General features: G+C 46.6%; 1 protein-coding gene across 1 annotated transcript in view; it reads right to left on the reverse strand.

The window, feature by feature from the left end:
• Nucleotides 1-430: 430 nt before the first annotated feature.
• Nucleotides 431-19,695, reverse strand: part of ITGB2 (integrin subunit beta 2) — a 466,167-nt gene continuing 446,902 nt past the window's right edge. The window contains exon 18 of the mRNA XM_086955517.1: nt 431-2,714. Coding sequence (XP_086811643.1) covers nt 2,649-2,714 — 66 coding nt within the window. The 3' untranslated portion in view covers nt 431-2,648. The remainder of the gene's footprint in view (nt 2,715-19,695) is intronic.

The following is a 19,695-nucleotide window of genomic DNA, read 5'->3' on the forward strand; positions in this document are numbered from 1 at the left end:
GCTAGCCGTAGCATCACTATGAATAATAATTTTGGGGAATACTGCATCTGCACAATTTATTTGCGTACCAATGAAAAATCACATGTGTCTAACAAAACCAAGAAACAACAGCCTTTTTACCAAGAACTGAGCAAAAAAAATGTTTGATACACCCCTGGTGAATCCTAAATCCTGGTGGTTCATGTATTTAAGGACACAGAAGTCAAACTAAAGTGGAGGAGAAATGAAGGCTTGACTTTACACCCCAGTCTGAGTCAACATGATTGCTGCCTGACGATGCTCTCATCACTGGCCATGAGAGGCTTGTTGTGACACCCAGACTATTGCTGGTCCTATATTTCCAAGGAGATCACGTGGATCCTCTTGAAGGGATCGAGGCAAAACAGTCAACAGCCAGAATCTGTGGACAGAAAGCAGGACTGACCAAGCATTTTCACTGAAACCCTGGGCAAGGGTTTTAGTGAAGTTTAATACATTAAAACATAAAAGGCGTCACAGAACAATGGTAATTATCTCAACAATACATTTGCTAAATCAAAAATATATCTGTTACAGTAAAAAATAAATCTGTCACTCGATAGCACAATTATTCCATGATTTTTAGCAACTACAAGCATTGTTCTCAGTTCCCACTTGTAAGGAAAGAGCACAGGTTTTACATCCTCACCAGTTTTCTTTCTGAATTGGAATGGGGTGGCATAACTGCAACTGTCCTAGGCAATGCAAAACTGGGCGTGCAATAATAGCCACACTGCCAGGCAGCCCCAGGCCAAGTGTTGATCCAGCCAGTCACTATACTCACAGCACTTTGCATTCTGGAAATGAGGTCTTACTTGTAACATTACACATACAGGCCAAGAAACCCCTCCCGGGATGTAAAGCGTCCTGGCTTGAGTGTCTACACTGGCTGCAGGTGTCCGAGCGAGCGATGCTCTGTAGATGCTGCATTCATCTTCTAGAGCACATGACCTGGGCAGTGAGAATGTTCTTGTTGTCTATGATTGAGGTAGCCAGAGCTGGGCTGGATTTATAAACAAGTCCATGGTCACAGATGAAGCAGCCCTCAAAACATCTCTGTTCTTTTCTTTCCCCACTTAGAGGTCTTTGGTCAGTGGTGTGCCTTATCTAACCTAGAATGAAGTGTAGGACCAGGGCTGGCTGCCACAGGGCCGTAGAGAAGCACATCTGCAGAATCTTCACCCTAGAGCACCACAAACTGTTTGTATCACTTGGGGTCCACAAAATAGGACTCGCGAGGGTATAATCTATGAGAGGCTAGTCTGGATCAATAGCACACTTGTTCAGCCCAGTCTTAATGGGTTCAACGGCGGTTGTGCCGTGGACCAAGAGTATGAGGGATCCACTGAACCCCAATTATGGCTGTCCCTTTACAATCCAATTTGGAAGGAGGGGACAATTCTCCTCCCTTGCATTAGGGCCTGCAATAATCTTGCTACACATTGAACATGCAGGAAGGACCAAGGTCAGGGGCTTTGAAAACAAAGTTGTTGTCTTGTAGTAAAATTGAGTAGGGATTGGGCTTGTAAAGCCTGAATGTGGAGTGAACTCATGAGGAAGTAGTGACAAAGGGCATGGACTAGACTGAAACAAGGAGAACATACTCACAGAGGAGATACTTGAGCTAAACCAGGAGAAGGTCTGTCATATGATTATTACGTTGTCCTTACAGACTCTGCTGAATTGATGCAGGTCCCACGTTAAAGAGGATTTGAATGTCTTTATGAAGAGGGCCTAGATTTCCTTGATCAGAGTGCTGACACTCAGTGTTTTCTTGGACCCTTAGTACCCAGTCCAGTGTTTTCTTTTCATAGTTGGACCCAACTGCCTCGGCAAATGTGAGTCTCTAAAAGGTATACAAAAGATCACGCCTTTGAAAGATAGGAAAACATATCTTGCGAAAAAGGCAGCTGGGTATTAAGAAGGCACTATGGGAGTTATGACAGCCTTAGGCAACAGTCCTCTGAAAATTCATCTGTACTTGAACCTTTCTTAAAGGGGGTTTGAGCCAGATGCAGCACATTCCTTGGCAAACAATGGAAACAATCATAAAATACTCAAAGAATTGCAAGCACTCTGCCAGCATCCATATGGTGCTTCTTAATCAGGATGGCACCATGGCCCCAGGAAATGCCCTCCTGTAAAAATCTATGTGTGATTAGGAAATGTGGATATTAAAATACATTTTTAAAATAAAAGCTTGCATTTACACAGATGCGATTTTGTGCCGCAGCCAATCACACATCGCCTGATTCACCACACGACACTGCATTCAGTCATCACAATGATATTTGCTTGATTCTAACTCCTCACCGACTGAGGAGATGGGATAGGAAGAAAAAAAGCCGCCATCACGGAGTCAGCAAAGCACCCCTGGGAGCAGACAGCTGCGACAGCACAGTTCAAAGCGCCGAATTTCAATTGCATTTCGATTTAGTCCTTCTTGACAACTTTGGATGGGGTACACACAATAACAGAACCCGCAAAGTGCGATAAATAAACAGAGCTGAAAGTGGCAATCCTTAAATAAGGGCCTTGAAACAAAAGCCTGGTTGATTCTTGGTTGAAATGCTGCATGAGCGTCCTCATTTGCAATTGTTATTTATTTAAATATTTAGGAAACTTCTTCTTCATTCTCCATTGAACCTGGGATTTACCACAGTGGTTGTGGCACTTTTAAACAGCGGATTGTCAGCCTGGTGGGAAAGAACAGAAAGGAAAGAGTTAGCTGTACCATTATTGAAGCACAAGAGAACACATGCGCATGAAAATCTTGCATAGTCAGATTTAAAGGTTACTACCCCCCCCCCCCCCCCCCCTCTCCCCCAGCTGTGTGAGCAACCCACGGGCCCTCCAGCCGTTCCCTCTCTACCATCAATTATGTACACCAAAACCTTTTGTGGTGTTAGAACGGCTGCAGTTTATTCACATCATAAGTTGGTACACACTTGTCATGATGGCATTGGCCATCAACAGGCTCATTTCCGGCTTATCCTGAACTACAACGTAAGGCATTTTCATAACAGGTTATACAGTGTACATCCGATACTTTATTGCATATTAATAACCATAACTTGTTTTATTAGTTCAATGCATCGCTCGTTCTAGTCAGGATGTCTCTTCATGGTTGTCATAAATCACTTTCAAACTGCTGTGACAGCTCTACTTCTGTCACTTACTTGGTGATGCGGGTCGAGGCTTCAACTTGGTACCGAATGTCTGGTGTTTGTGGACCCATGGCCAAGCCTTGGCTGTAAGTGCCGAGTCCACCCCGCACTGACCATTTCATACCCTTTTGTTTGCCTTCAAGTAACCCTGCTTTGAGGCATCCCAAGGGCCTTGTCCGAGCACTTGCCATAAGAGTCCCTGCTGTAAGGCTTCCCATGGACCTAGTTCAGGCAATTGCACTTGTCTCAAGAGTCCCAACCATAAGGCATCCTAAGGACTTTCTATGGGCAATTGCCCTTTTACGTCCTTATGTGAATATATTTCTTGTTAAACCCTGTGACTGCCCGCCCCCTCGTCACACTGCTGCTGTGACACCCGCATTCTCTGGTGTAGGTAGGTAGGATCAATTTCCTTCTACGATAAAGCTGGGGACTGCTTGTCCCGGTCACCTTATAGGCCGTGCAAGTGGCCACTCCCCACTTTCTTGATTGGGCCCTTTGAACCCACACTCACTTGGTCACGCGCCAAACTTTTTCTTGGCGCATTCTCAAGCCCTGCTGCTGCCATGCCTTTTGTCTGCCACCTGTGGGGGGTGTGAGCAACCCTCCCTCTAGGGTGGGCTGCACCTCCTGGTCAGTTGGTACAATTCCCCCTCATCTGCGTGAGCAATACACAGGTCCTCCCGTTGTTCCTTCTTTACCATCAACTATGTACACCAAGACCATTTGTGGTGTTAGAACGGCTGCTGTTTATTCACATCATAAATTGGTACACACTTGTCATGATGGCATTGTTCATCAAAATGCTAACTTCTGGCTTATCTTGGACTACAACATAAGGCATTTTCATAGCAGGCTAAACAGTGTACATCCTATACTTTATTGCATATTAATAACCATAACTTACCTAATCCTGCAATTCATCGTCTTTCCAGACATGATGTCTCTTCAAGGTTGTCATAAATTGCTTTCCAACTGCAGTGACAGCTCTACTTCTGTCACTTACTTGGTACAGCAAGGCGGGTGTTTTTGGGCTTCAACTTGGTACCGAATTTCGAGCGTTCGGTGCCCCATGGCCATGTCTTGGCTGCAAGTGCTGTCTACGCCCCGCGCTGACCATATGTTACCCTTTTGTCTGCTCTCACGTATCCCTGGCCTCACAAAGACCTGGTCCGGGTGCTTGCCTGAAGAGTTCCTGCCGTATGGCATCCCAAGGACCTTGTTCAGCCATTTGCACTTGTCTCAAGAGTTCCAGCTGTAAGGCATCCCAAGGACCTTGCGCATGCAATTGCCCATTTATGTCCTTGTGTGAAGATATTTCTTGTTGGTTTACCGACCACCGACAGCCTTCCCACGACGAGTAGAACCAGCAGCTACAGGATCCTTACAACGTTCAAGAGGAACACGTCGCTCACTCCACTGGACAGATGAACCCTGTCATCTGTGTAATCCCTGGGGAAACAACTGGAGGCAAAGACACACAACTCTTTAGAGGAGGGGGATGGGTAGTGCTCATGCCCTTTTTACCTTGTGGCGCACCCAGGGAGACCTTGCTGATTGGTAGCTTCAAACCAAGTTGACTAATTGGTGCCCCGCGCTTTCCTGGGCTTAGTTGACCGGTTATCTCCCGCATTGCCGTACCCAACTGAGACAGTGGTGTTTGTGTATTTGCCCTTCGAAAAAGACCTATCTCAGAAACCCTGATTACACTGGAATTATGCAGCAAGAAATGGCAACTAAGCGACGTAATATTCTTGTGTCGTGGCCGTATTACGAGTTATTTGGCTATCTTGTCTTTGTTGCCCCACCTGGCCATAGGCTTCATCCCCATACTATCTGTACCGTATTTCAGTACCGCCATTGTCGACTGAAGGGTGCTCGGTTGAAACCTCAGCACAGACTTGGTGCTGTAGGTCGACTATTTGTAATTACTGGGTAGACCGGATATGCATACTAATAGTTAAGTGGCAGGTGCGGTAAATTCATCCTTCTCTTCCAACTCGCTTGGCCGATGAATCACCAATGACCTTGGGTCCAGTGCCTTCGCACAATCCCTTTGATGTACCTCTTTGGGGATTTTCTGCTTCCCCCTTAATATTCAAATGTGATCCTGAGCAGAGTAACTGTCCGTGCCTGCCCTGCCTCGCTTGTTCCTCTGCAGCTAATATGCACAAAGTGAGTTTAATAATGATAACATTTCAATGGAGTGCGTTAGCTAGCGCATCACGCTATGATGCCATTTAAAATACTTTGCGGCTACTGGTACCGGATGTGTCATGCCTGAAAGTGATTCTTGTTTAATGCATTAAGCTGTTCATCCATCAGTTTGTTAGACCATTTCACAGATGGGATAAAGGTGACCGAGCCCAAGTAAATACCTGTCAGGTCGGTACCTGTCACCCAAGCCATTCTTATAGTTTTTGAGGTGATGAATAATCTAAATCATTGCACTTGTACCAGTGTGATGGTTAGTAGCTGTGTGGGTACTCTAATTGACAGCGCTGGTGGCGACAATTAGTGGTGCAAGCTGCCGTGGCCTCCTGATGGCACTTTTCTTGTCATACCAGTGTAGGGTGTCAGTGCAATAACACCACACAACTGTTACACCGAGACAATCAATCATATGTGTCTAAATCAGTGAATAGGTAACGTTACATAAGACTACAAGGTATAATAGTCACCAGCCGTCCGTACTGATAGGCAGTATAGTTTCAGAGTGCTTGTTCTAGAAAAGCACTAACTCAAAAGTTAAACTTAATACCATGGTTGGGGGTTCTCTGTCCCATAAGAATTGATTTCTACCCAAATTAACCCATTTTGCAACATTAGGATAAGGAATGACTGGGGAAACCCCACCGCACCAAGAGGCCCTTCATGGTGGACGTGCGCTTTACCAATACACGTTATGGTTCGTCATGTTATGGAGCCTGGAGGGACACTAATTTAATAACCTGTATACACGCAATGCACACGCATGATGACCACATTATTCAAGCTCCAAATAAATATCATTCAAAGTATGTTACTTGTGACAATTGCAAACTAAATGCAAAATGTATAAGTTAATTTAAAGATTAAACATGAGGCCACATGGCTTGTTATAGCGGCACAAACCGGCCTTGCATATACCTAGCATGTGTTCTGTCCATAGGTTCCTTCATAGGACGTGCAACACATTTCATTCTTAGAGTGCAACACTCGAAGTATGAAATTAATATATTAAGAACACCCAGCTCAGACATCAGATGGGATGTCCTGACATGTATTTGCTGCTAGAGAGGTATTGCAAAGTGTGTTTGGGAACCCCCTGATTAATTGAAAACATTTATTCGCCATCATAAATGAATAATGATACGAAGTAAAATGGACTCTAGTGTGCTTGGAACCTGGGACGAGATGTGTTACTGACCAAGCGTCCACCCCAGCTCTACTTGCCGTTCCTGCAATGCCCTGATTAAGCAATGTAATTGTAAATTGATACTTGTATAGCGCACTACTCACCCGCAAGGGTCTCACGGCGCTTGTACGTATACCACTGTGGAACCCATCCTGGCTTTCCCTGTGAGGCGTCCACTCCAAGGTGTAGGCCAGGCATCCTTAGCATTCCGTTGCGGAGATTAAGCAAGCTATTGCCCAGAGTTGCAGAGTGGGACTCCATGATTGGAATAAGCACAGAGGCGAGAATTATCGAGTCCAAGACCCACTAAGGCAGAGAATTGAACACTGGTCCCGGGCTAGACCTCTGCATCAGGGTCTGCCGCTCTAACCATTGAGCCACACAAGTCCACAATATGTTTGGTGATAATAAACTACAACAATCGCAGAGACCATGACACCATACGGCTTCTACCACAAGCTTTAAGCTAGCAAAGATTTTAAGCCAGTGCACGTGTAGCGAATGTACCGAGCTTTACCTACGGAATCCATATCGCACTTACTCATGCCATGTTCAAGCTATAGCTAAATTTACAGCTAGTGTGCTAAAAGAAAAATTAAACAAAAAACATTTGCTCCTGATGGCACTAGGCAATAGTAGTGGGATTCAACCCTGCGAAATGCTACACTGCCCTCTTGAGCATTTGTCCCTGCATCAAGCGTTAATAAATTGTTGCCGCCCTCTGTGATATACATGTAGTTTCACAAGGATTATCCTCTAGGTGAATCTGGCTGTATTTCACCTTCTTAATCCCTTGCCGTCTTCCTGCCTATCCAGAAACACCAACTTCCTGCACTGATGTGATTCTTAACAAATCCAGAATGAGATTCTAGTTCCAACTAACAGAGGTCCCGACCAGATTCCCTGAGGCCATGGCCGAGCAAAACTCTTCGAGACTCATAGAGGAAACGAATTAATTGGAACCGTATGACCGCCCTTTAATTGCAGCATCTTGACCAAGAAAAAACCCTGCCCCGCGTGGTAATCCGGATAACAGTGACCAAGGGAGCTTGAACACACTGTAGTTTGCGCCAAGCTTTGGCGACAGCCTAGATTATAGTCTAGAGTTCCCATTTTTTAGATGACTGCACTGTGGGATAGTGATCTTCTTCAGGGGGCTGGGGAACTACAGGGTTTCACGAATGGAATTTAAAAGGTCTGTAGAGATTTGGTGATGTGTGAAGGGGGCCAGGCATACTTTCACTTTGAACCACTGAACCAGGAATACAAAGTTACAGATTGGACATGCACTGTGGGGACACCTCAGAGAGAGGGAGGAGTTGGCTGAGGCAGCCCCACTAGAGGACCACCTGTTGACGGACCTGCTGCTGCCATGCCTTTTGTCTGCCACCTGTGATGGGTGTTAGCCACCCTCCCTCTAGGGTCAGCTGCATCTCCCAATCAATGGTTCTTCCATGTAAAGTAAAAACTGTCCTTAGGGCTCGCCTGCCGTGCGCATGCGCATAGCTGGCGAAGCTCTATAGGGGCTTAAATAGACTTTACCCAACTTGGCGATTTGGTGCCGAGCCCGTGGCTTTTAGGTCAATGCGCTTGCGCATTGACCTAAAATGCGCGTGCACATCACCAAATCGCCGTCTGTTCCCTCAGCCGCACTCCTCCCACACCTTTGAAGTGAAGCTTAGCTTCACTTCAAAGGCCCCTGCTGCTTAACACCCTCTCCCCGCTCCGCCCCCTCCCCTGCCCGCCATGTCGCATTTCTCCTCCCCACAGCAATGCCCTCCGTCTGGTTTTATTTTGTGATTATGAGTCACGATGACAGGCGCCCTGCCCGGCGGTGCGAGGTGTGATGCATCTGCCTATCACCACCCGAGCATCTTATCTGAATACATTCAATCGTGTTCTTGAGCTGTGAGTGTTAAGTAAAGCGCCTCAAGGGAGGCTCTGGTCGCTAGTCCTGCTTGAAGGGGGATGGGCGAACAGCTCGTGCTCTTTATGTTGCCCAGCAAGAGCCTGAAATGCTTCCCGTGTGCTTTGAGGAAGGTTTGGTGATTTGCTGCATTTATATAGCGCCTTCTACCAGATGGTCTGAACTTATGTAATCCTCGGTTGGAGAGTGGTGTGCCTCCCAGGTGATATCATTTTCTTAATTCTACATGGAGATGCATGTAAAAAAGGCGACGACCAGCCACGTTTACCCACGTCAATTACATACTATTGTCTGTCGATAGATCGACCCGTTGTCTGTCGTTGCAGTGAAATAAATTTGGTTCCATAATACACATTTTTTGAAACAGCGGAACTTAAAACGCACTACCTTCACACATTTATGACTACAGTGTCAAAGTCCATTTTTTTACAATGGTACAGCAGAATTGACATGGGAAAAATAGTTTTCTGTCTCAGATTGCACATTGCAAGGACTGTTACACAGGGAAACGTGTCTCTAAAAGTCACATGGCCTCTGTAATGTGATTGTGCCGTTATGCACATTTAAAACATTGCACCCTGGTCTTGGTTAAATCGTTTTTAAAAAAAATAAAACATATATTAATGAAAAATTCAATGGGATGAACCATACATGCAGGTAGAGCAGACTAGAACGTGCTATTTATCACCATTCGCAGCAACATGTTGACCTATATGATGGGAGGTATAGCGCTTCTAGGCACACATCCACCATGACATCCACCGCCACATCCACCACTGCATCCACCACCACATCCACCGCATCCACCACCACATCCACCATCACCACCACATCCACCATCACATCCACCACCACCACATCCACCATCACATTCACCATCACCTCCACATCCACCGCCACATCCACCACCACATCCACCACATCCACCAGCACCACATCCACCACATCCACCAGCACCACATCCACCACATCCACCACCACCGCATCCACCACCACCACCACACCCACCACCACTACATCCACCACCACATCCACTACAACCACCACCCCATCCACCACTACCACCACCACCGCATCCACCACCACCACCGCATCCACCACCACCACATCCACCACCACATCCACAACCACATCCACCACCACCTCCACCATGACATCCACCGCCACATCCACCACCACATCCACCACCGCCACATCCACCACCACATCCACCACCACTACCACATCCACCACCACATCCACCACCACCACCACATCCACCACCACCATCACATCCACCACCACTTCCACCACCACCGCATCCACCACCACCACATCCACCACCACATTCACCGCATCCACCACCACCACCACCTCATCCACCACCACCACATCCACCACTACCACCACATCCACCACCACCACCACATCCACCACCACCACCACATCCACCACCACATCCACCACCGCATCCACCACCACCACCACATCCACCACCTCATCCACCACCTCATCCACCACCACATCCACCACCACATCCACCACCACCTTATCGACCACCACCACATCCACCGCCACCACCACATCCACCACCACCACCACATCCACCACCACATCCACCACCACTTCCACCACCACCGCATCCACCACCACCGCATCCACCACCACCACATTCACCACATCCACTACCACCTCATCCACCACCACCACATCCACCACCACCACCGCATCCACCACCGCATCCACCACCACCACCACATCCACCACCTCATCCACCACCTCATCCACCACCACATCCACCACCACCTCATCCACCACCACCACCACATCCACCACCACCACCACATCCAACACCACCACCACATCCACCACCACCACCACATCCACCACCACATCCACCACCGCATCCAACACTGCATCCACCACCACCACCACATCCACCACCACATCCATCGCCGCATCCACCACCTCATCCACCACAGCATCTACCACCACCACATCCACCACACCCACCACCATCACTTCCACCACCACATCCACCACCACATCCACCACCACTTTACCACAACCACCACATCCACCACCCCCACATCCACCACATCACCACAACATCCACATCCACCCCCTCATCCACCACCATCACCACCACATCCACCATCAACACCACTACCACATCCACCACCACATCCACCACCACCATATCCCCCAGATCCACCACTACCACATCTATATGTGTGTGTGTGTGGCTCTGTGTGTGTGTTGGTGCACCCACCACCACATCCACCACACCCACCACCACCACATCCACCACAACCACCACCCCATCAACCACCACCACCGCATCCACCATCACCACATCCACCGCATTCACCACCACCACATCCACCATCACCACCACATCCACCATCACATCCACCATCACCTCCACCATGACATCCACCGCCACATCCACCACCACATCCACCACCACCACATCCACCACCACCGCATCCACCACCACTGCATCCACCACCACACCCACCACCACTACATCCACCACCACTACATCCACCACCACCCCATCTACCACGACCACCGCATCCACCACCGCATCCACCATCACCACATCCACTGCATCCACCACCACCGCATCCACCACCACATCCACCATCACCACCACATCCACCATCACCACCACATCCACCATCACCTCCACATCCACCATGACATCCACCGCCACATCCACCACCACCGCATCCACCACCAACGCATCCACCACCACCGCATCCACCACCACCGCATCCACCACCACCACACCCACCACCACTACATCCACCACCACATCCACTACAACCACCACTACTACCACCACCGCATCCACCATCACCACATCCACCGCATCCACCACCACCACCACATCCACCACCACCACATCCACCACCACCACATCCACCACCACATCCACCACCACCACATCCACCACCACATCCACCACCACCACATCCACCACCACATCCACCATCACCACCACATCCACCACAACCACCACCCCATCCACCACCACCACCGCATCCACCACCACCACATCCACCGCATCCACCACCACATCCACCATCACCACCACATCCACCACCACATCCACCACCACCACATCACCATCACATCCACCGCCACATCCACCACCACCACATCCACCACATACACCACCACCGCATCCACCACCACCACCACACCCACCACCACTACATCCACTACAACCACCACCCCATCCACCACTACCACCACCACCGCATCCACCACCACCACCACATCCACCATCATCACATCCACCGCATCCACCACCACGACATCCACATCCACCATGACATCCACCACAACCACCACCCCATCCACCACCACCACCGCATTCACCACCACCACCGCATCCACCACCACCACATTCACCGCATCCACCACCACCACATCCACCGCATCCACCACATCCACCATCACATCCACCACCACATCCAAAATCACCTCCACATCCACCATGACATCCACCGCCACATCCACCACCACCACATCCACCATGACATCCACCACTGCATCCACCACCTCCGCATCCACCACCACCGCTTCCACCACCACTACATCCACCACCACATCCACTACAACCACCACCCCATCCACCATCACCACATCCACCGCATCCACAACCACCACATCCACCGCATCCAACCCCACATCCACCGCATCCAACCCCACATCCACCATCACCACCACATCCACCACCACATCCACCATGACCTCCACATCCACCACCACATCCACCACCACCACATCCACCACTGCCACATCCACCACCACATCCACCACCACCACCACATCCACCACTTCCACCACCACCGCACTCACCACCACCACCACCACCACCACATCCACCACCACATCCACCACTTCCTCCACCACCTCATCCACCACCACCACATCCACCACCACCACATCCACCACCGCATCCACAACCACCACATCCACCACCACATCCACCACCTCATTCACCACCGCATCCACCACCACCACATCCACCACACCCACCACCATCACTTCCACCACCACATCCACCACCACTTTCACCACATCCACAACCACCACATCCACAACCACCACATCCACCACATCACCACCACATCCACCACCTCCACCACCACCACCACATCCACCACCACATCCACCCCCTCATCCACCATCACCACCACATCCACCATCACCACCACCACCACATCCACCACCACCATATCCCCCAGATCCACCACTACCACATCTATATGTGTGTGTGTGTGTGTGTGTGTGTGTGGCTCTGTGTGTGTGTAGGTGCAAATGCAATGTTCTTGGATTTTCGTCACAATAAAATACACTGAACATAATCTTCACAAAAGTTATTTACAAACGTTTAAGCTATTGCCATTATAAATTACAATAACTTTTATTTAAGTATTAATTATTTACAAAATTAAAAGCCATTGTTATTTGTAATATCAAGACATCTAAGTCACGTAAATACAACACACATTGCATTACAAATGCTATAGGTGTCACATTTGCAAAAGTTAACACTATTGAAATTGTAACTGACAAAGCTATTAATTTTGCTACTTTCAAAACCAACACATAAATAAAAAAAGTGTCATTTACAATACCAATAGCTCAAACTTTCCTAATGCGAGACCTATTGCATTTCCAATGCTTGTATTACCTAGTCTTGTATCGCTAAGAATCACCAACAACAGGAGCTATAAAATGATGCTTTGTTTGATTATGTCTGCTGAGGTTCTTAGATCTATTTTGACATCATTCACCAGATGGGCCGTTTAACAGGAGCGGCTTGTGTCGGGGAAAAGAGGTGAGGCGGGCAGGTGGTCGTGGAGGATGAGGGAATGGGGGACCATGGAGAGAAATGGAAAAAAATGAAAAAGTACTTACCTGTGCCCCCATGATTACATCGCGTTGCGTACTTCTGATGAACTCTCCTTTCCACTGCCCGGCAGGCACAGGCTCCCAGCCTGGCTTGCGGCCAATCCTGAAGCTGCTCTCAATCCAGAAGCTACCTGAGACGGCCGACCAAACCCACAAGCCCAGTGAAGGCAGTGCCCAGCACTCCCCACCAGGTGTGTCACCACCCTGGTCCCGCCCTCAAGCCTCGGCACAAGGAAAATTAAAAAATTTGAAACTTATTTTTCACACTTTTAAAAGTGCAAAACTTATGTTTCACACTTTTAAAAGGGCTGGTGGGGGGCGATGCTCCTCCGCCATAGCGTCGGAGCCGCCGCTGCGTAATGCGCAAGCATCTATAGGACACTGCCTGGGTGCACCCTTTCCAGTCACGCGAGTTTCTATACTCTTGCTCTTAGAACTATACAACAAACTTGCCAATACATGCCCCTGCCACAGTTTTACTTCATTTCCTAAGAAGAGAAGACACAGTGGCAAAAGCTAGTCAGCCCATGATAGCATTTAGAACGGTGCCAAACTGCCGATCATGGGTTTGACTAGGCGCTGGTACCACTGGAGTTGCCACCTTTTGTCAGGCAAAATAAAAATTACAGCTTTTCATTAATGTAATGGCAAATGGAGCATTGGACATTTACATTATTTACGAGTCACCCTACGATTGCAACATAAGAGAATTGTATATTTTAGATGGGTGACAGAGACACTCAGGCTACTCCTGGTTGCAAATGAACTCCTCAAACTTGACTTAGGCGAAAGGAACTTTCCGTGTCAGGACTGAGGTTGGGTAGAGTCAGGGAGGAACCAAGCACCCAGGAGGGTTAGTATGGGTATTCCAATGAACTATCCTGAACTGCAGTAAGGGTGGTCCCGCACAAACATTGCGATAGGAAAGGTAGAGCCCCTCAAAATCTCTACTATATGAATAATATCACAGCTTAACTGGTCACTTCCAGTCCACACATTATACTATTTCTTAACCCTATCATTTCCTAATAAGAAGATGTGGCACAGTGACTAAGTTACAGATTTCAGCTTTAGGAGAAGAGGTCTGAATCTTGGCCATTGCATTTCTGAATTGTGGGACCCTGAGCACATCATCTACTCTTCATATGACTTTGATGCCTTAATGGGAACACTTCGAGGTGGCTGGGCTGGTGTATACTACCAACAATATTCTTTGAGAGAGCAATCTTTTGGCAAGATAGCAGTCATGAAGATGAAAGCATCTGAAATACGTGAGTACGTACTACTGAACCGGTTACCAATTTTCCGGTCTAGTTCAGAAATAAAAGAGTAACAAGGAGCCAGAAGAAACAGTTGCTAATGCAACACAGATTTTCTATGATACAATGGAAGTATTGGATATTTTAAAACATTCCACTGAAATTTGCCATCCTGGTGATGCATTTAAAGACGTGCTAAAATGCACTACCTCTTTGTCCTCTTCCTCCTCCTTCTCATTACATATGAGGTGTCTTTTCTCCACACGCAAGTTTGTAAAACCCAACTTTCCCTTGGAATAAAAATGAAACATGCTGTCTCCTACACACACACAGCTCCACCTTCATGGTGCCTTCTGTTTGTGTTTGTCTTCCAGACAGGACGGCTGAGTGCAGAGCACATGCAAGGACTCTTAGGAGTGAAATAAGCTCTTGAGGAGGGAGGTCTTTTCTCCCAGTGATATTCAGGCATTAATTCAAGAAGCTGTTGATAGTGCAGTAAAGCGAGAGATAAGTAGGAGGAAGAAAGAAGCGAGAAATGATGATTCTTCATCTTCTTCTTCAGAATAAGGTACAAGTTCTACAGTGGCTGGCAAATCCATTTGAAGAGAAGAGGCCTGTAGGTCCTAGAGAATGTCAGAAGTAACCTAGGAGGTCATGAAGTTAATCAGTTGGAGGATGAGGAAGAACGTTTTCCACCATGGAGAAGACTGCTGAGTTTGGCCATGCTTCTACACGACAAATCAATGAATTCTGCATGAATGGATGAACCTGGATTACTTAATATTCCAATATTTCTTTAGAAGCTGTATGTGCTTTAGGAGGCAGGTGATCATCTTCCTAATGCCATAAAGATTGTTGTCACAGTAGTTACATTGACTGAACTCCTCAAGATCAACTAGTAAAAAGAGTTGCGAAAGCTATAAAGAAAGATTTCAAAGCAAATATTAGAACACTGGAATGTTGAGCGCTCCATTGAAGACAATGGAGTGCTCTGGGCTTCTACAGACCTGTATAAGCCGTAGTGCAACATTCCAATTTTGTTTTTGTTCACAGCTGTTGCTGTGAAAAATGGCCTCTCAGAGCCCAAGGGTATTTAACCCACCTCCGGCTCCGAGAGGCCTTTGTTTTTATTAAGTAGAACATTCTGCCCTCTAGGGGCGGAATGTTCTAATAGTCTTAGATCCCTCCTAGCGGGCTCTACTGGCCATTTTAGGTCTGCTCCCTTGTTAAAGGCCCTCGCCTTCGGCTCGGCCTTTAACGGGGGAGCAGGCCTTTAATGGCTGGTAGATACCACTAGGTCAGGCTCTACGTCTATATTAATACACTGAAATGTTGAGCGTTCCTTTGACGACAATGGATTGCTCCGGGCTTCTAATGGCCGGTAGAAGCATGGAGCATCAGAATTCCAATGTTAGTCCATAGCTGTTGCTGTGAACAAAGGCATCAACGAGACAGGGGGAATTCAAACCACTCAGGCTCAGTGAGGCCTTTGTTTGACAAATTAGAACATTCTTCCCTTTATGTATGGAATGTTCAAATAGCCTTAAAGCCCTCTGAAGTGGGTTCTACCGGCCATTAAAGGACAGCTCCCTTGTTTAATGCCCTCATCTTTTGATTCTGCCTTTAACGTTGAAGTGAGCCTTTAATGGCCGGTAGGGCCTGCTACATCAGGCTCTAAGGCTATATTACAACATTGGAATGTTGATAGCCCCATTGAAGACAATGGAGTGATCGGGCTTGTGATGGCTGGTATGATCCCAGAGCACCGACATTTCAATGTTTGTCCTCATGTTTCTCACTTTTTAATTTAGAACATTCCATCCTGGCGTGGACTATTCGAATAGCCTTATAGCTCTTCTGCCTCAAGCCTTATTTGTTATTACAGGCCCTTGACATCTTTCAAAGCTAATAATATGGCATTCAAAGCAGGAACCAAAGCAGTTTATATGGCACTATCTTTAGTAGAGGATTTAGAGAATTTAGCAGCAGGAATGCAGGAAGTAGAAGATTGTTCTCATCTGTTAATTAACAAAGAGCAACAAACCAGGTCTTTGTCAGACTCAATTAAAACTTCAGCACTAGCAATAGGAGGTTCTGTTCTAGCCAGGAGACATATGTGTATTCTAGACTGGAAGGCAGACTCTCCTGGCAAAAGATCTCTATTGAAGATTTCCTTTCAAGGGTAAAATAATTTGGAGAGCAAATAGAGCTGGGCCGGACTGGTCGTATCGGGCATCAGGCTTTTCCCCGAGAACCTCAATTGTGGGGGAGGGGAGGGGGCGGTTTTGTTAGTGGGTGGTGGTTTGACAGCAGCGCTGCAATATCTTCCTTCACTAACATAATAGCAGTACTGTGGGCCGGTTTAGTTAAGCAGCAGTGCTTCTCACTTGCACCCTCGCCAGCCCCCTCCCTACCCCAGGGCCTGGTCTGGTAAAATTGCCATGGCTGACATGTGTTCTCAGTCCGTCCCTGAAATAGAGCAAACATTCATGAGAGCCTTCAAAGATGGAAAGCATGCCTCTCCACACAGAGATAAAATGTCTTCAAGATATTATGATGACAACACACAAGGTCTTCACGTAGAAGGCATTTTCATCCAACGATGAAAGACTAAGGGTCTGAATTGTCATCTTTCAAATGAGGACAGAAGCACCAAAGAGCCTGACTCTTCACAAGGGAAGATGCTTCCATTTGGTGGGCGCCTGCAGCATTTCCTACAAAAATGGGAACCAGATGTGATGGATCACTGGGATTTGAATATCATTCGCAAATCTAAGCCTCCGAATTCAGGAAGCAGCCTTACTCCTGCTACAAGAAACAAGATAACGTCCACTATATGAATGGATTTCTAAGTAAACGGCTTTATTTTGAACCGAGCACGGATATAAATGGAAGTATTGAAAGAGTGCTCTTGATTTTAACCAAAATAATTTCATTTGCAATAACATTCAGGCAACGTTCAGATTAATATACTTGAAAATAGATCACACGTGTATGCAATTCTCCTGACACATTTAAATGTACAGTATTGCCAAGTATTTAAACTGCCCATTTTTTAAATTTATTTTTAGAAAAATCGATAAGATATGGAGTCTGCAGCACACACTCTCAGTGCATTCAAGACTGAGGGCATGCTTGTGTATTCCACAAGCAGGCAGGTGCCTGTAGCTGGAGAATGGATTTATTTATTTATTATTATTTGTGTGCAGAGCTACAGAATAGCGCACAGCATCTTTATGATATGGTTTAAGAACTTACATCTCACTAGGCAGCCTTTCTGGAGCTAACATTCAACATGTCAAACATTCCTATGAGAGATTACAACTGTGTAGGGAATGCCCGGAGTAATTAGTGTTAATTTTCATTAACCTTAGTCATAGTCATACTTGTCCCAGTTATTACTCATGAGATGTGATTCACTTGGGGGCCGATTCACAGAACTAACTTAAGACAAAATCCTAAACTTACTACTTTTGGTATTCACAGAAGTTAGGATTTTGTCTTAAGTTTGTCTTAAGACAAACTTAAGACAGACTTAAGACAAAATACTAACTTAAGTCTGTCTTAAGTCTGTCTTAAGTTTGTCTTAAGACACATTTAAGACAAAAATCCTAACTTCTGTGAATACTAAAAGTAGTGAGTTTAGGATGTTGTCTTAAGTTAGTTCTGTGAATCAGGCCCTTCGTGAGTAATGAGTGGGACAAAGACAAGAGGTCTATTGGTGATAACAGTTTAGACCAATCATTCCAAAGTGGGTGTTTTGCTTACTTCATCACTTTCATAATCATTTTGGACCTTATATTTTTACAGGTTTTTACTTGCACTCATTTTCTGCTGAATTGTAGGAGCTTTCATTTTCATACACACAGACATTTTAAAACATAATTTAGAATTAGTAATCTCATTATTTGTTTTAGGGTCAAACACCGGATTTAAATAAAAAATACATATTCAAATAGTGTTTGTGGGACATGAGAAGTGTGGAGCGCGGCCACGATATTGCACTTTTTATGTTAACCCACCACTTAATTTGGTAGAAACAGTGATGTGGTGGACAAAGGCACATTGTTCCATACCTTTGGACCATGGCGTATGAAACCTTATGGAGTTGATAATCTTTTCCTGAAACACTGGGTCTGTAAGTGATACATTCATTTGCTTCTAACCGATAGGAAGTGGTTAGCTGTGATAATATTTGGGGTATTTGGTGTATGAGCTTGCAAGTCAAAAGACTGCTGCATAGTGCCATCTCGTCTCAGTCTGGAGGCATTTTAGAAAGACTTTCATGGTGCCTCGAGATACATAGTTTACTTTGTTGAGCTGAGACCCATGACCTTGCAGAAATCACAGCAACAGGGCAAGGGACATCACGTGCCCTCTGACTTTCCCAATAACATAACCGGGGGATTAGCATTGAATGATCTAGGATTTGTAAATGTTTTGTTTGTTTATTTCTATAGTGCAAACACAACGAAAGCCCTTGTTACGCACCACATGTGGGCTCCCCCACTTATTGCTTTTAGGCGGGGGAGGTTCTAGTGCATAGCTATGAACCATCCCATTATGTGTGCTTTAATAAAACCAGGTCCCATGCCTAGCTGTGAATCCTAAATATAAGAAAAAAAGTGTGTCTATAGGAAGTGCCTCATGAAAGCAACTACCACAGAGAGATTGGCAGGTTCTCGACAACGTGCTCACTCTTTCATCATCTGCAGCTTTCCTGTGTTAGGGAACAGAATCAAAACCCAGACAAATGCAGAAGAATGTTGTTTGCGTGTGTGTAACCTAAAAACGTCTATCATCTGTAGTACACGTCTTAATAACATTCTATAGAGCACCTGGATTGGCTGGACTGGCTGGTGTGAGGGCGTTCTACATTGCAACAGAGGTTAACAACAACTGGATTACAGTGAGATGGGGGAAAGCTTGATCAGAATAGCGCAGACAATACTTATTTCATTAAACACTTCCAGAATACGTTTATAGAAACAGTGAGAACATTAGACTAGGAATTTG

The sequence above is a fragment of the Lissotriton vulgaris genome, chromosome 2_1 (genome assembly GCF_964263255.1).
Source record: "Lissotriton vulgaris chromosome 2_1, aLisVul1.2, whole genome shotgun sequence".
Taxonomy (NCBI): domain Eukaryota; kingdom Metazoa; phylum Chordata; class Amphibia; order Caudata; family Salamandridae; genus Lissotriton; species Lissotriton vulgaris.